The following is a 13,497-nucleotide window of genomic DNA, read 5'->3' as shown; positions in this document are numbered from 1 at the left end:
ATCAGGCTTAGAAAGCCTTGAGTGTTTAGACTGCTGTGATAGTCAATCAGTTTTGTTGATGAATATCTAAGGGTGGGAGCTGAGAATTCTTGAATTGTGTTTTCTTGTTTGGGGGATTTTTTTTTTTTGCGGGGGGGGCGGGGAGGAGTTGGGCATGTATACCAAGTCCAGCTTTCGGTCAAGTTAAGTCATTTCCATCTGACCACAGAAGACCACTGATGAGAATAGGTTTAGGACCAAAAATATAGGTAGGCATTCTCATTACGGCTGCACCAAATGGACATTGTTTTCCTAGCCACTGTTGTAGACTGCTGGTATTATAGGGAGACCAGTCAAAGGCTCACCGTCCTAGCCATCAGTCAGAGCCAACGCAGCGTGGCATAAGCATGAAAGGAAAGCAACTTTTTATACAGTCATATAAGCTGTGCTGTGTGCTTTGCTGTTTGAAGTGGCTCACCCACCGTCCCGCAGACTGACTTTGCTGAACAAGAGCGAGGGGCGGGTGAAGTGGGGTTAGGAGCTCAGAGATGGTGGAAGAACGGCTATATTTAGAGGAATCTTTCATGCATCTCTCAGGAGTCTCCCTCTCTGCTCCCCTCTTTCTGTGGGACCCCTGTTCTCTACAGGCTCTCCTTCCCTCTCCCCCAGCCATTACGCCCCTGCGCAGGTGTTTCTTTCCCAAGGGACTTCCAGAAGCCCCTCACTAGCACAGACTTCTGCCTTGCAAATGCCTGCAGATTCTGGGCTTCAGAAGGCCTCACAGTGGAGGCTGGAGAGGCTTGGCTGTTGCTGGCCTCGTTATGCTGCATCTCCAAAGCCTTGGCACGCCCATTCCTACACAGCAATACATGCATCCAGCATACAAGCTCACCACGAGCAATCTATACCCTCAGACAATGGAAACACCACTTCTGGGAAGGGTTGGTGGTTCATTTAATTAAATCTGGAAATAACTCCTTGTATATTTAGAGTCCTCTCCGCCTCCTTTCCCCCCGTGTTTTTCCTACCCTCTGTGCAGAAGGATGCTAAGGAGATTTCTATATGAGCTGATACAACTGCAGATACCAACAAGAAGATATTCTGGCCAAAACACTAATTTTCTTGCTTAATTTGACATGCAGACAAGCAGATCTGGAAGAATGCTATAAAGGGAAGGAGAAAGATGAATCGCAGTGAGGAGTTAGTCACGGACCAGAGTGAGCAGGAAGGGTTTTAGTGAGAGGAAATGAGAGTTCCTGGTGTCATTTGTCAAGATTAGTACCTACAACATGAACCAGAGTATGCAAGCCTCTATCTCTTTTACATTTTCCTAGACTTTTAAAGCTTTTAGGCCTGAAACCTAACATCCTAAAGAAATACATTTCCCCATTTTTAATTTATTCTTAATAAATCTCATCTTAAAACTATGGAGAAACTATGGGTGTCTTTATGTACCTTTGTTTTAAGCCAGTTGGCTTGCAGAATAGCTAGTAGATTCTTCCATAGCTTTGCTGTGGCAAGAAAAAATTTTATTTGAAATTTTACCCTACCTGGTAATCTTATTTCAGAACAGTAATTACATGTTCCTTTTGGGCTTTTCTGGAAGTAGAAATCCTGCAACAGCTTATTCTAAGGAAGATGGCAAAATGAACATACACACAAAAAAGGTTGTTTTGGTTGTTTTTTTTTTAAACACAATATGCCATTAATATACCCTGATTTTTATCTGTGGCAGCAGAAAACATCGGTTTGGTAGTCTACAAAGAACTTAGCCAGTACACAGAAGTAATGCCACATCCTTTGTAAATGGTGCTTAGCAACAGTTAAGAAAGCTGAGCTATGTTCTGTCCTGGAGAGATGCTGTGCCGCTCTGTAGGTGCCATCTGGGTCGGAGTGGCCATGACTCGGAGCTTCTCCTTCAGTCTAAGACTCAACCACCATCCCCATTCTGCAGACTGCCCTGACAGTGGGAAGGTGCCCTCTGCCTGGCCAGTAAGGCATATTCTAGAAGGTGAGGGATGGGGAGGAGACAGGCTTTTGTTTTCTCGTAGCAAGTGTCTTTGGACATTTTCCATTCCATGACAGTTCAAATGAAGCCTTTGCTGCTGCTCCTCTTCCTCTTGCCCTCAGGAATCAGAACATTAGAAATTTCTCCAGTTGTACGCTCCCTGCTTAGGTATAAGGTGTGTCCTTCTCTTTAAAGATCCTGTTACCTGCATCTTTTTCTGGTGCTTATGTGAATGAATAAGAAGGTCTCTTGCTTGCTGGCACCGGTGGCTCACACCTATAATCCTAGCTACTCAGGAGCTGAAATCTGAAGATCATGGTTGGAAGCCAGCCCAGGCAGGAAAGTGTGTGAGACACATCTCCAATTGACCACCAAAAAGCTGGAAGTGGAGCTGTGGCTGTAATGCTTGAGCACTAACCTTGAGCACAAAAGCTCTGGGACAGCGCTCAGGCCATGAGTTCAAGCCCTAGGACCAGGACCACACCACCACCCACCACCACCACCACCCCCAAAAAATAGCCTCTCACCAAGACAGGACTGAGCACTCACCCGCTCACCCAGGGCCGCACACACACATCTCCAGGGTTCTTTTGCATTCTTGACTAAAGAGGCGCTTGTTCCGTCATTTGTGGAGCTGAGGAGACTGCCTCCCCTCCAGACTTGTTCTCAGCCAAATCTTGCTGCTTGAGTCCGCCATGGACTGCTTCTGGTGAGAGGCTGTGGGCACAGGCTATGGGCCGCGGACTCAAGGGCTCAGAACTGAAAGGTGCATGTTTTATGAACTAATTGTAGCCTGAAAGAGAGAAGTTGCACAACCATTTGGCTACATTTTGGAAAATGGTAAAGCAAATGGTGTTTGTGCCAAGGTATTCCTAATGTGTGTTTTCTGAAAGGGAAAGCCATTGCTGTGGACAGAACAAAAGCAAGTTATGTTTATTCCCCTATTTTCTGATGACCCTGGAGCTGGGATTATTATGATGTGTTGATTGATTATAGCCATTAAGTCTCTTACTAATCAGTTTCATCACTTATTCTCAGCTCACACTTGCACCTTTGATTTCTCTTCCATAGCAGGGTGATGTGGGTTGTCATTGACTAATGAAGAACAGAATTGATTTTGGCATGAGACAAACGTAATGCCGACACCAATCCTAAAATGCATTAATCTTTAATAATCCACATCTGCATGTTTATAAATGATATAACCCAGGATTGTTAATGTTGATATTCTCCCTTCTAAACAGAAAGTGACATAGCATTTGTACTTGCGAACTGCATTAAATATGCGTAGCGGAACATGGAGAGCGACCTTGCTAGATGAGGATATATCACTTCACTGAAGAATTTTTAGGAAAGTATCTTTCACTTTCACTGTTGCAGGTAGCAGGTGACACCCAGTGGAAGGCCAGCTAACCCAGTTGCTCTTCCCTTCTTAGTGTTTCATTCCTTAGCGAAGCAAATTAGGCTTGCAGGCACATTTCTAGGACCTGGGGAGAGTGCACTGAACATGAGCTCCCAGTGCCCAATCCGCAGGAAGTTTAAGTTCTAATGAGAAAAACAAGAAGTGCACGAGAAGTTTTCGCTTTATTTTCAAGGATTGTTAGTGGAAAACCCAAGCTGCTACTTTAGATAGCAATGGTTAGAAATTGCTGTTTAAACAAAAGGCGTGGAGGAAGGGCCGGAGCGGGCCGTGCGAGGGTCTAGGGAAGGAAGCAGTGACAGGCAGAGCAGGTGGAACCGCTGAGTCAGCCCCGAGGCTGGGAGGAGAGGGGTCACAAGGAAGGCGCGGGGCTGGAGCTGCGGGGGAACGAGCGGCAGCAGAGCAGGTGGCCAGTGAGACTGGAGTAGCTAATACAGCTGTTGCGTCTTACTCGGGCTTTGCTCTCTGAGGTTTCAGTTCTCCGTGGCCAGCTGTGGTCCAAGAATACGAGATGGACACCCCAGAAACAGTCCACAAGCTAAACTGTGCAGTGTTGTGAGTAGCCCAGCGGGATCTCTCCCCATGCTGCTGCACTCAAGGAGTGCGCTTCATCTCTCCCTCACGTTCACCCCGTGTGCGTCCCGCCGTTCACTGCCTTTGGTTAGCAGAGCTCCTGTCAGTATCTTGAGTTCAGTTTGGTTATTAATGGCCCTGAAATTTGACGCCGGCAATTCCAATATGCCGAGTCGAAGCCCTAAGCAGTTCTCTAAGTGAAAAGGTGAAAGTTGTCAATTACTACAGAAAGGAAAACTATGTATGCTGAGATGGCTAAGATGTGTTGTCGGAGCCTTCTATCATGAGCCAACGAAGAAAAACACTGAACGACAGGAAGCCCTGGGCCTGTACAAAGACTTTGGCAAGAGATTGCCGGAAACGAACGCAGGCTCTGGGGCAGGCCGCTCACACCGGCTCAGGAGTGGAGTGGGCTCTGCCAGAGAGGACATGAGAACGGCGGGCTCGAAGAGCTGAGCAAGGGGAAAGACGCTGCCCCGCAAGCCTTCAGTAGCCACGCAGACACCCAGCACCTACCCATAAAAGTGCAAGGAGTCACCAGCATATGAGTGACAGAAGGACAGGTTAACTCTGGCTCACTTGGCAGTGTGGCAGGATGATGAAGCGAAAACCTGTACGTGCTCAAAACTGAAAATTGGGTTTCAACAGAGATCACATTCATATACATTGTATATGCATATATATTCAGATGCATTGTAATTCTGCTTTATTATTTGTTAATCTCTTACTGTGCCTAATTTGTAGATAAAACTTCATCGTAGATATATGTAGTACATATATATATATATATATATATATATATATATATACAGATAATATATGTATACATGTGTGTATGTGTATCCTTACTATTGGCTGAGGTTCAGGCTGTACCAGAGTCTCGAGGTGCATCCCTGCTGGGTAAAGGGCCCCGATGAGGACCTGCAGTGTAGTTATGCTCAGGATTTAGAACTTCATTTTTGCTTTAATGGGAAACCACTGGAAGGCGGAGCAGATTTGGGATGGCAGGATTGGTGTTGGTTCTAGGGGAGTGTTCCAGGTATGAGGTAGTGAGTGCTCAGGGGGGTACGGGCATAAGCAGGAGCCCATGGAAGGTTGGCATGGCTGGATGTGCACACCGCACTGGTAGGGCAGAATTCTTGGCTGAAGACATTGGTGAACAATGACTGTGTAGCATTAGATGAAGAGCACATGGTGAAGGGAAAGCCAGCATTGGGGTTTAACTAGAGGGGTTAAACTAGACATTCTTACTGACTGTCCATCCTAAGGGACATTTTGAACAGGCAGGTAAATGTAAGAACTTGGGTACAAAGGCATTATTTCAGTGGGAGTTGCCAGCTTGTCAGTCATTAGGGTTTTAGGTGAGATGCTACAGGTACGTAGCCTGCATTAGAATCCCCTGGAGGGCTGTAGCAGCAGATTGCAGGCCCTATCCCCACTTTCTGACCTAGAACGACAGTGATTCTCAACATTAGAATATCTAAGAGATGCTCCAGAAGTATCCATCATCAATACTTTACTCTTTTGGGTGTGTGTGTGTCTGTGTGTCTGTGTGTGTGGTGTCGGTTGTGGGGCTTAAACTTGGCCTGGGTGCTATCCATCAGCGCTTAAGCTCAAGGCAAGTGTTCTACCACTTGAGCCACAGCACCACTTCCGGTTTGAAGATAAGAGTCTTACGACTTTCCTACCTGGGCTGGCCTTGAACCACAATCCTCAGATCTCAGCCTCCTGAGTAGCTAGGATTACAGGCGTGAGCCACCGGCGCCCAGCTCCTTATCAATACTTTCTAAAAACTCTTCTCAACTTGAAGTTGAAAAATCACCAGAGAGTTCTGAAGTATACAGAGATGAATGGGAAAAGCAGTGGGGGAGAATGGCTGTAGGGTGTGGCAGGCCTCCTGTGTCCAGCCAGCACCCTGCCCACAGCGCCCAGCCAGCACCCTGCCCACAGCGCCCAGCCAGCACCCTGCCCACAGCACCCAGCCAGCACCCTGCCCACAGCGCCCAGCCAGCACCCTGCCCACAGCGCCCAGCCAGCACCCTGCCCACAGCGCCCAGCCAGCACCCTGCCCACAGCGCCCAGCCAGCACCCTGCCCACAGCGCCCAGCCAGCACCCTGCCCACAGCGCCCTGTGTGTGACTTTGGGGGAGCGCCCAGCCAGCACCCTGCCCACAGCGCCCTGTGTGTGACTCTTGGTGGTGCATCAGCCAGCACCCTGCCCACAGCGCCCTGTGTGTGACTTTGGGGGAGCGTCAGCCAGCACCCTGCCCACAGCGCCCTTGTGTGACTCTTGGTGGAGCTCTCTTAGTTATTAAGAACATAAAAGCTTACAGACAGGTGGCTCACCCATGTACAGCACATTGCCAGTTTGGCCTAACTTCTCTAGGGTTATGTTGTGTGTGCTCAGTTGGAAGTGATGTCTCGGAAGTGAAGAGATGCTGTTGCATTCTCAGGCCCGGTTCATGGAACCCCTTCCTTCTTTTCACAGATTTCACACCAAATCCAAACATCATTCATTTATATGCTTCTACCAAAAAAAAAAAAAAAAAAAGGATGTCATATTTTTTAAAGAACTGAACCTCAGTGTATAGTGCTTTCATTCGTCTCTTCCTTTTTCTTTTTCTTCTCACCTTGCCTTTCTTCTTTCCTGTAAGATGGAGACTAGCTCAGGATTCCCAATCTCGATACCACTGACTAAGCCTTTGACAAGATCTCTGCCCACACAGCGAATTAAAGAACAGCGCGGTTCTCCTTTGCCTTGGAGCAGCCATCCACCTGTTTTCAGCCTAGAATGCTCCTACTTATCCTTCAAGCCCCACCGAAAGTCTGTTTCCCTTCACCAAGTCCCCAAGGACCCCTCCAGCTGCCTGGGAAATGGTGTGCCGTTGGGGTGGGAATAGTAGCCCTCCTCTTCATCGCCCATTGAGCACAGCACTGGCTAGCAGAGCATTTGGTGTAGGTAATCAAAATGGAGAATTCCGTTCTCTTAGGAAAACACAGAAATCCAAGGAAGAAAGTTCGAAAGGCTTGCTGCCGTTGAACCATACCTTCAGCCCTTAAAATTAATCACTTACAAAACTTTTCCCCTGGGGTGATAGCCGTCTTTGTCCTTCTGTGTCTTCACACTTCATATATTCTTTCCATTGTCCCGCCCACCTGAAAGTTAGCAGGTGATTCTTTGCTTTTAAGCTACACCTGATTGGTGGGTATAGAACTTGTCAGTTTACAGCAGACCTTTCTAGATGCAGAACACTGCCCAATTCTGACCTATCATATATCCACTCCAGTTGAGCCTCCAGGTACATCATCTTAAGTATAAAATAGCTCCAAGCAAGTGAGTATTGGTGTGTGGCCTGTCATGGGTCACATGTTTACAGGCAGAGTTGTTGCAAAGTGCAGGAAGCCAGGTAGAGAAACCTGAACAAGAAAGGTCAGGGACAAGCAAAATTTGTATTTGAGGTAGGAAGTACATTGGATTTCCAAAAACGAAACAAAAAACAACCATCTTGGTCCGACAGCAGAGTACAGGATCTGTGGAAGAGGAGAGCAGCCAGGCCTCGGCCATGCTTTCTCCTGGGCCCAGGTGGACAAATTGGCAGCCTGCTCACGGCTTTTTTTTTTCTTCTCCCCTTTGTATCATAAGAACTGCTAATCGGATCCATGCTGCTGCAACTGTGGTTAGTTATTAACAGAATAAAAGCAGATTTCTTCAAAAGAACGGGTGGGGGAAACGACTATACAAAATTGCAAGGTTGTTAGAATCGTAAATGCACAGCAGTCGATTTCCTCCGTATTCTGAATTACACGATGAATACTAGTCTTTCATCTGTCACTATACTCATTTCTTCAGAAGGCAGCCAAATATTAAGCTTCTCAAACAAAAAGAGCATCTTAGAAAGAGCAAAAATATTGAGGAGGAATAAGAATGGGTACAAGAAGGGGAAATTAGGCTTTGTTTTTATTAATTTGTCCTAGTGAGAGAAATATAAACTGCCTGCTCTCTGGTTTCCCCTTGGCAGCCTCTGACCTTACATCAAAGCGAGGATTAGAGCAGACCTAGAGAGGCTGCCTGCTCTTTGAGTCGGGTTCACAGCCCACCACCGTTAAACAGATCGCAGGGAGCTACCATCGCGCTCCCCGCCACAGCCCCGAAGACCTTTGAATTGTAAACCAGGCATACCAAAGCTATCAAAAGGGTACATTTCTATAACAATATCCGGCGTTCAGTATGCTCGCTTCTGCAGCTCCCTGAGTCTCTGACACTATCAAGGATACTTTCCAGATCCCAAGTCCCAAAATAGAAGTGGCTCTGCTTTCAGCCACGCCACACCTGGCCTGCATTACTGTCCCGTCTCCATGACTGTAGTTAGCTGAAGCAGCTTGCAAAAGTCACCTTCTATTCTATTTTTTAACAAAACCACACACACATGCACACATACACCACGCACACACACACACACACAAACACACAGTACTTACTCCTTTGCCAACATTCAGCATTACTGGGAGGAAAGGAAAGGAATGCAGAATCATTAGAGCCGCAGGGCTCATTCCGGCCAGCCTAGGCGGGCACAGTGGAAAGTAGGCCTCAGAGCCAGCTCCCCCTGCATTCCAGTACCCTTAGCAATCTTCCTCACTAAGAATGCTTTAGCAAAATGCTGTGTACTTGGTTTGGGGCTCTGGTTTATCTTTAATGAAAGCTTGTAGTGACCTAAAAAGTCAAGTCTGTTTTGCCTTACACTCTCTGACTTGTCATTTCATCTAGTCCTTTTAGTCCCCTCTTTGTTCTCTTTTGTCCCAAATCAGGTGATATAGGAAAAACTGCAAAGTGGGAATGAATGAATTTTTAGCACTGAAGTGGTATCTGTCATTCTGAGTCCATCGGCTGATTACCTCCATATTCTAGTTTGGATAATCAAATCCACCTTAGGTTAATTGATTTAAAAAAAAACTTAACTGTGAAGTATTTTTTTCCTATGACTTCTGCAACTTTTGAAAAAGTTGGGTGAGTATAGCTCCCACAGTGTCTCTTGAATCGGATGTATGGTTTGTTTGGCAGACGCTGTTGTGGTTAGTGAGGTATAAGTTTCTGTTGTTTGCGGTAGTGGGGAACTAAGGAATTAACCTGAGGCATTTTAGCCTCAGAAGAGTTAACAAGGGAACTGGTCCTTGTAAGTTTATTCTATGCCATCCTAACAAACAGTTGCAGTCTATGATTGCATCTTATCAGCAATTTTTATTGGCTTGTTTGGGTGTGACCAAAAAGATTTGGGGAAATAACAGTATAGGTACTCACCTACAGTTTACCCATTGAGTGTGAGCCTCTGCTTGCATTCATTGCTAAGGAATCCAGTTCATCCATTCTAGATCTGTGTTGGAGGGGACAATAACTAAGTTGTGCTGCTGACATTTGTTTTGGCAAACTTCCTTGTTAAATAGGATGGGTCAGGCTTATGTGTCATTGCTATTATTGCACACCACTTCCTGTTCATTGGCCTTTGAGCAAGTGTTCCTGAATGTTCTTAATGATGTCATCATTCTTAACAGAGGTGAGAACACTATACCTCTGACACAATTCCAGATCATGTCCTCTTTTGGTAGAGAGGTGTCCTACAGCTTAATATTTGCTTCACATATGACATAGATGAGGCATGCACAGAAGCTATGCGCCATAGTTAGCATGCAGTCGTTGGTTATACTGTGGTGAGTCCAGTGGGACAGGCACACATGGTGATTACCATGTGGCACTTATGCTCACCCTGCATCCGACTCCACGGTAACCCTTTTAATAGTCTGTTTGGCAGTAGATTCTTTACATCTCTGAATGGAAGTAGATGAGGGCCATGGGATATTTCATTTCAGAGGAAGTGCATGACATACAGTGAACACCAGACGTTGTAGTTCTGTAGCCAAGGCGCAATGACCAGTATTTGCCCTTGAAATTATTCTAGACCAGAACATTCAATGTTTTTGCCTTACATTTGATTATTTGGGACTAACAGTAGTTTGCTGTTTGGTAAGAATTTTATCCTGCTAGTTGTGCAGCTCATTGGATGGTTCACAGCTTTTCTCAAGGTCTGTGAATTCAGGTCTTTATACTTTGCATGTGACTGGGAGTGCAGCAACAAATGCATAAGTTTTAGTTTCTCTAAAAAGTAAGATTCCTGCCAGGAGCTGCTGGCTTACACCTGTAATCCTAGCTACTGAAGAGACGGAGATCTGAGAATTGTGGTTCAAAGCCAGCCCAGGCAGGAAAATCCAAGAGAGGTTTATCTCCAAGTCCCCACCAAAAAAACAGGAAATGGTGCTGTGACTCAAAGTGGTAGAGTGCTACCCTTGAGCAAAAGAGCTCATGGACCACACCCATGCCGAGTTCAAACCCCATGAAGGACCCCCCCAAAAAAAAAAGCAAAATTCCTAAACTCCTCCCCCCTCAAACAACATGAGTATCATTTTGTAGTAATATTTTCACAACTATTTCAGCTATTTACATCTATTACCTAAACTGAAAATCATCTGCCTACCTCTGTCTTCTCTGTCTGTCACAGATAGAACAATTATTAGACTTTATCATGAGCAGCAGTCACTGGAAGCCTCCACAACCAAGATGCAGTATCAGTGTCTGTCCTCATAAATGCCTGGTTTTGTACTTGGTGTGTCTTGACCTCCACTGAGCAGAATTGGTGGCAAACCAGGGCATTCATTTCCTTCTGTACTCAGTTATGATTCTTCTCTGCAATGTATTTAACTATGGGAGAGTAAATCCTACAGGAGCAAAACAGCTTTATTGTTATGTCTGTGGTACAGAAGGTAAGGGGAGAGGGTGTGTGTGTGTGTGTGTGTGTGTGTGTGTGTGTGTGTGTGTGTGTGTGTGTGTGTGTGTGTGTGTGTGTGTGTGTGTGTGTGTGTGTGTGTGTGTGTGTGTGTGTGTGTGTGTGTAAGGGGAGAGGGGTGTGTGTGTGTGTGTGTGTGTGTGTGTGTGTGTGTGTGTGTGTGTGCTTCCCATTTATTATAGCAAAAGGAGGAGGTAAAGACAAAGGAGCAAGGTCTTCCTGCCATGAGAAGATAGTACCTTTTGGACTATGCCGAATTCAACATTTTTTGTTATTCTGTGTTTAGTCCCAAAAATGTATCTAAATTTCTATGCCAGAAAGTAAGTTGAGATGATCAGCTACCTCTGATGATTCCTACACTTCAAAATCCTGTCTCCTGCCTTCACATGACTCATAGTCCCTTCTATCAATAAAACAAGTGTCCTTCCTTTTCATTCATATTCTGAGCTAATGATTTATTTTTCTTATATATTCATCATGCTAAGGTGGAGGGATTAAAGGAATGAGAAACATGATACCAGTCTCAAAGCTTACATTACACATGCAAAGGATCAACTGAACCAATGTTAAATAAATGGTAATTAAATAGATGTAGTTATATGCACCCGGGATCAGAAGATCTCTTGTTTAGTGACTGTATATACTATATTTCAGACGACTGTGTTTTGTTTCTCAGTAGAGGCCTTCTCCATTTAGGTTGAATTTTTGACTATTAAATAGAAGACTTTTTTTAGCAATTTACTGTTACTGTTATATTGATTGACTATTACCATGAAAAACTGTAAGCTGGAGATCATTGTAGGCTTCATGGGCTGTGTGGCTCAGCATGGTTGGATATGTTAAATATTAAATGTCAGGAAATTTCATCCACAATTTTATTTGTCCACAAGTTTGGAACTCATTCAATGAAAAATAACTGAACTTTCAACAAGTCTCTTGATAAATGTGTTTGTCATGTGTCCTTTTCATTGAACAGGTAAAACAGATAAAATATGATACCTTTTTGAGCTTTGTATGTTTTTCATGTATATCTATGCCTTTTTTTTTCTTTTTTGTTAATTGTGGGGCTTGAACTCAGGGCCTTGGCGCTGTCCCTGAGCCTGTCTGTGCTCAAGGCTAGCCCTCTACCACTTAAACCAACAGTACCACTTCTGATTTTTGAGATAAGCGTCTCACAGGGACTGTTTTTGCTTGGGCTGGCTTCAGACCTCGATTCTCAGATCTCAGCCTCCTGAGTAACTAGGATTACAAGTGTGAGCCACTAGCACCCTGCTATCTATGCCTTCTCTGATGATAAAACTGAAATGTCACTGAGTCTTGGTTTTGCGCTGTTGCAGTATTAATGCAAAGGGTTTTCCCATCCCCATTTCCCCTCCTGTGTTTTACAGGCAGTCAGATGCCACCTCAGCCACCTGGGAGCCAGTCCGAATCCAGTTCCCACCCTGCCTTGAGTCAGTCACCAATGCCACAGGAAAGAGGTGAGTCTTCAGTTTCCATCCTGCCTACCCACTGTGCATTGAGTGTACAAGACTTACTGAAGTGTGCTTGCCCGTTTCCTTGTACATTTTTTAAAAGGACACTACATCTCCTTATCAGATAATCTCAATCTACATGTACTGAGCACCAAGTACAGAGAAGGAAGGATTCTTTCTTGCAGATTTGATGATGCTACCAAAGTGGAATTTAAGGCCCAAAGAATATATTTGTCCACATATACATATCACTATACAGTGTACACTGTACATGACTATAGTCCAATGTTAGATAGCTTTGCGAAAGAGCTGTGGACTATTCCAGCTGGACATCAGCCTAATGAAGCAAAATACTTAGAGAGAGAGAGAGAGGAGAGAGGAGAAAGAGAAAGAGAGAGAGAGAGAGAACACTCGTGCATACTTTTGACCAATCACTTGTTCTGTGATATTTAGTAGTAAAATTTGAAGTTCATAGCAAGACCTTATTGTACACTATTGTAAGCTCTTTGAAATGGATGAGACCTGAAAAAAAAATCACATCGTTCAACCATTTCAGTTAGCAAATACAAAAACTAAGGACTGCAGCGACTAATGATTTCCTCATTCCCAGAAGTTAGTTTTAACCCAAGATATGGATTTGGATGTTGCTTTAGCCTTAAAATGTGTTTGGCAGTTTTTTGAAGTTTTATTGGTTGGGTTGGTTTGGTTTTGGCTTTGTGGGAGGGGTTTTGGTGATTTATCAGATAGCTATAACTTTATATGAAGTTAATAATTCAGTTATACATAGCATTTGGTTATGTCTATTATCATAGCATTTGTGGTATTTTATTGAAATTAGAGTTGTAAAATTAGTTTGTTTTGCAATAAGAAAGAAATCACCTGGAAACAAGGCAGGAAGTAATGGGAAAAAAACATCATTTCCAATAAAAGATGAAATGCAGGCTGGGAAGGTGGCTCGGTGGTAGAGTGCTAGCCTTGTATGCATGAGGCCCTGGGTTCGATTCCTCAGCACCACCTAAGCAGAAAAAGTGGCGTTGTGGCTCAAGCGGTAGAGTGCTAGCCTTGAGTTGAATAGCTGAGACAGCACCCAGACCCAGAGTTGAGGCCCATGACCGACAAAATAAATACATAAAATACATAAAAAATGAGATGCATTTCATTTGTTTTTAACAAGACAACTATTTAATTCCTTATTTTATTCCCTATCTCCAA

At 44.6% G+C, this 13,497-nt stretch overlaps 1 protein-coding gene across 5 annotated transcripts in view; it reads left to right on the top strand.

The window, feature by feature from the left end:
- Arid1b (AT-rich interaction domain 1B) overlaps positions 1–13,497 on the top strand; it is a 334,344-nt gene that overhangs the window by 240,501 nt on the left and 80,346 nt on the right. For all 5 annotated transcript variants that reach the window (XM_070010549.1, XM_070010548.1, XM_070010547.1 and 2 more), the window contains one exon: positions 12,202–12,291. In XM_070010549.1, coding sequence (XP_069866650.1) covers positions 12,202–12,291 — 90 coding nt within the window. The remainder of the gene's footprint in view (positions 1–12,201; positions 12,292–13,497) is intronic.

The sequence above is a fragment of the Dipodomys merriami genome, unplaced genomic scaffold (genome assembly GCF_024711535.1).
Source record: "Dipodomys merriami isolate MVZ:Mamm:240054 unplaced genomic scaffold, mDipMer1.0.p SCAF_8, whole genome shotgun sequence".
NCBI classification, from domain to species: Eukaryota; Metazoa; Chordata; class Mammalia; order Rodentia; family Heteromyidae; genus Dipodomys; species Dipodomys merriami.
This window is presented reverse-complemented; position numbering and strand designations above follow the sequence as displayed.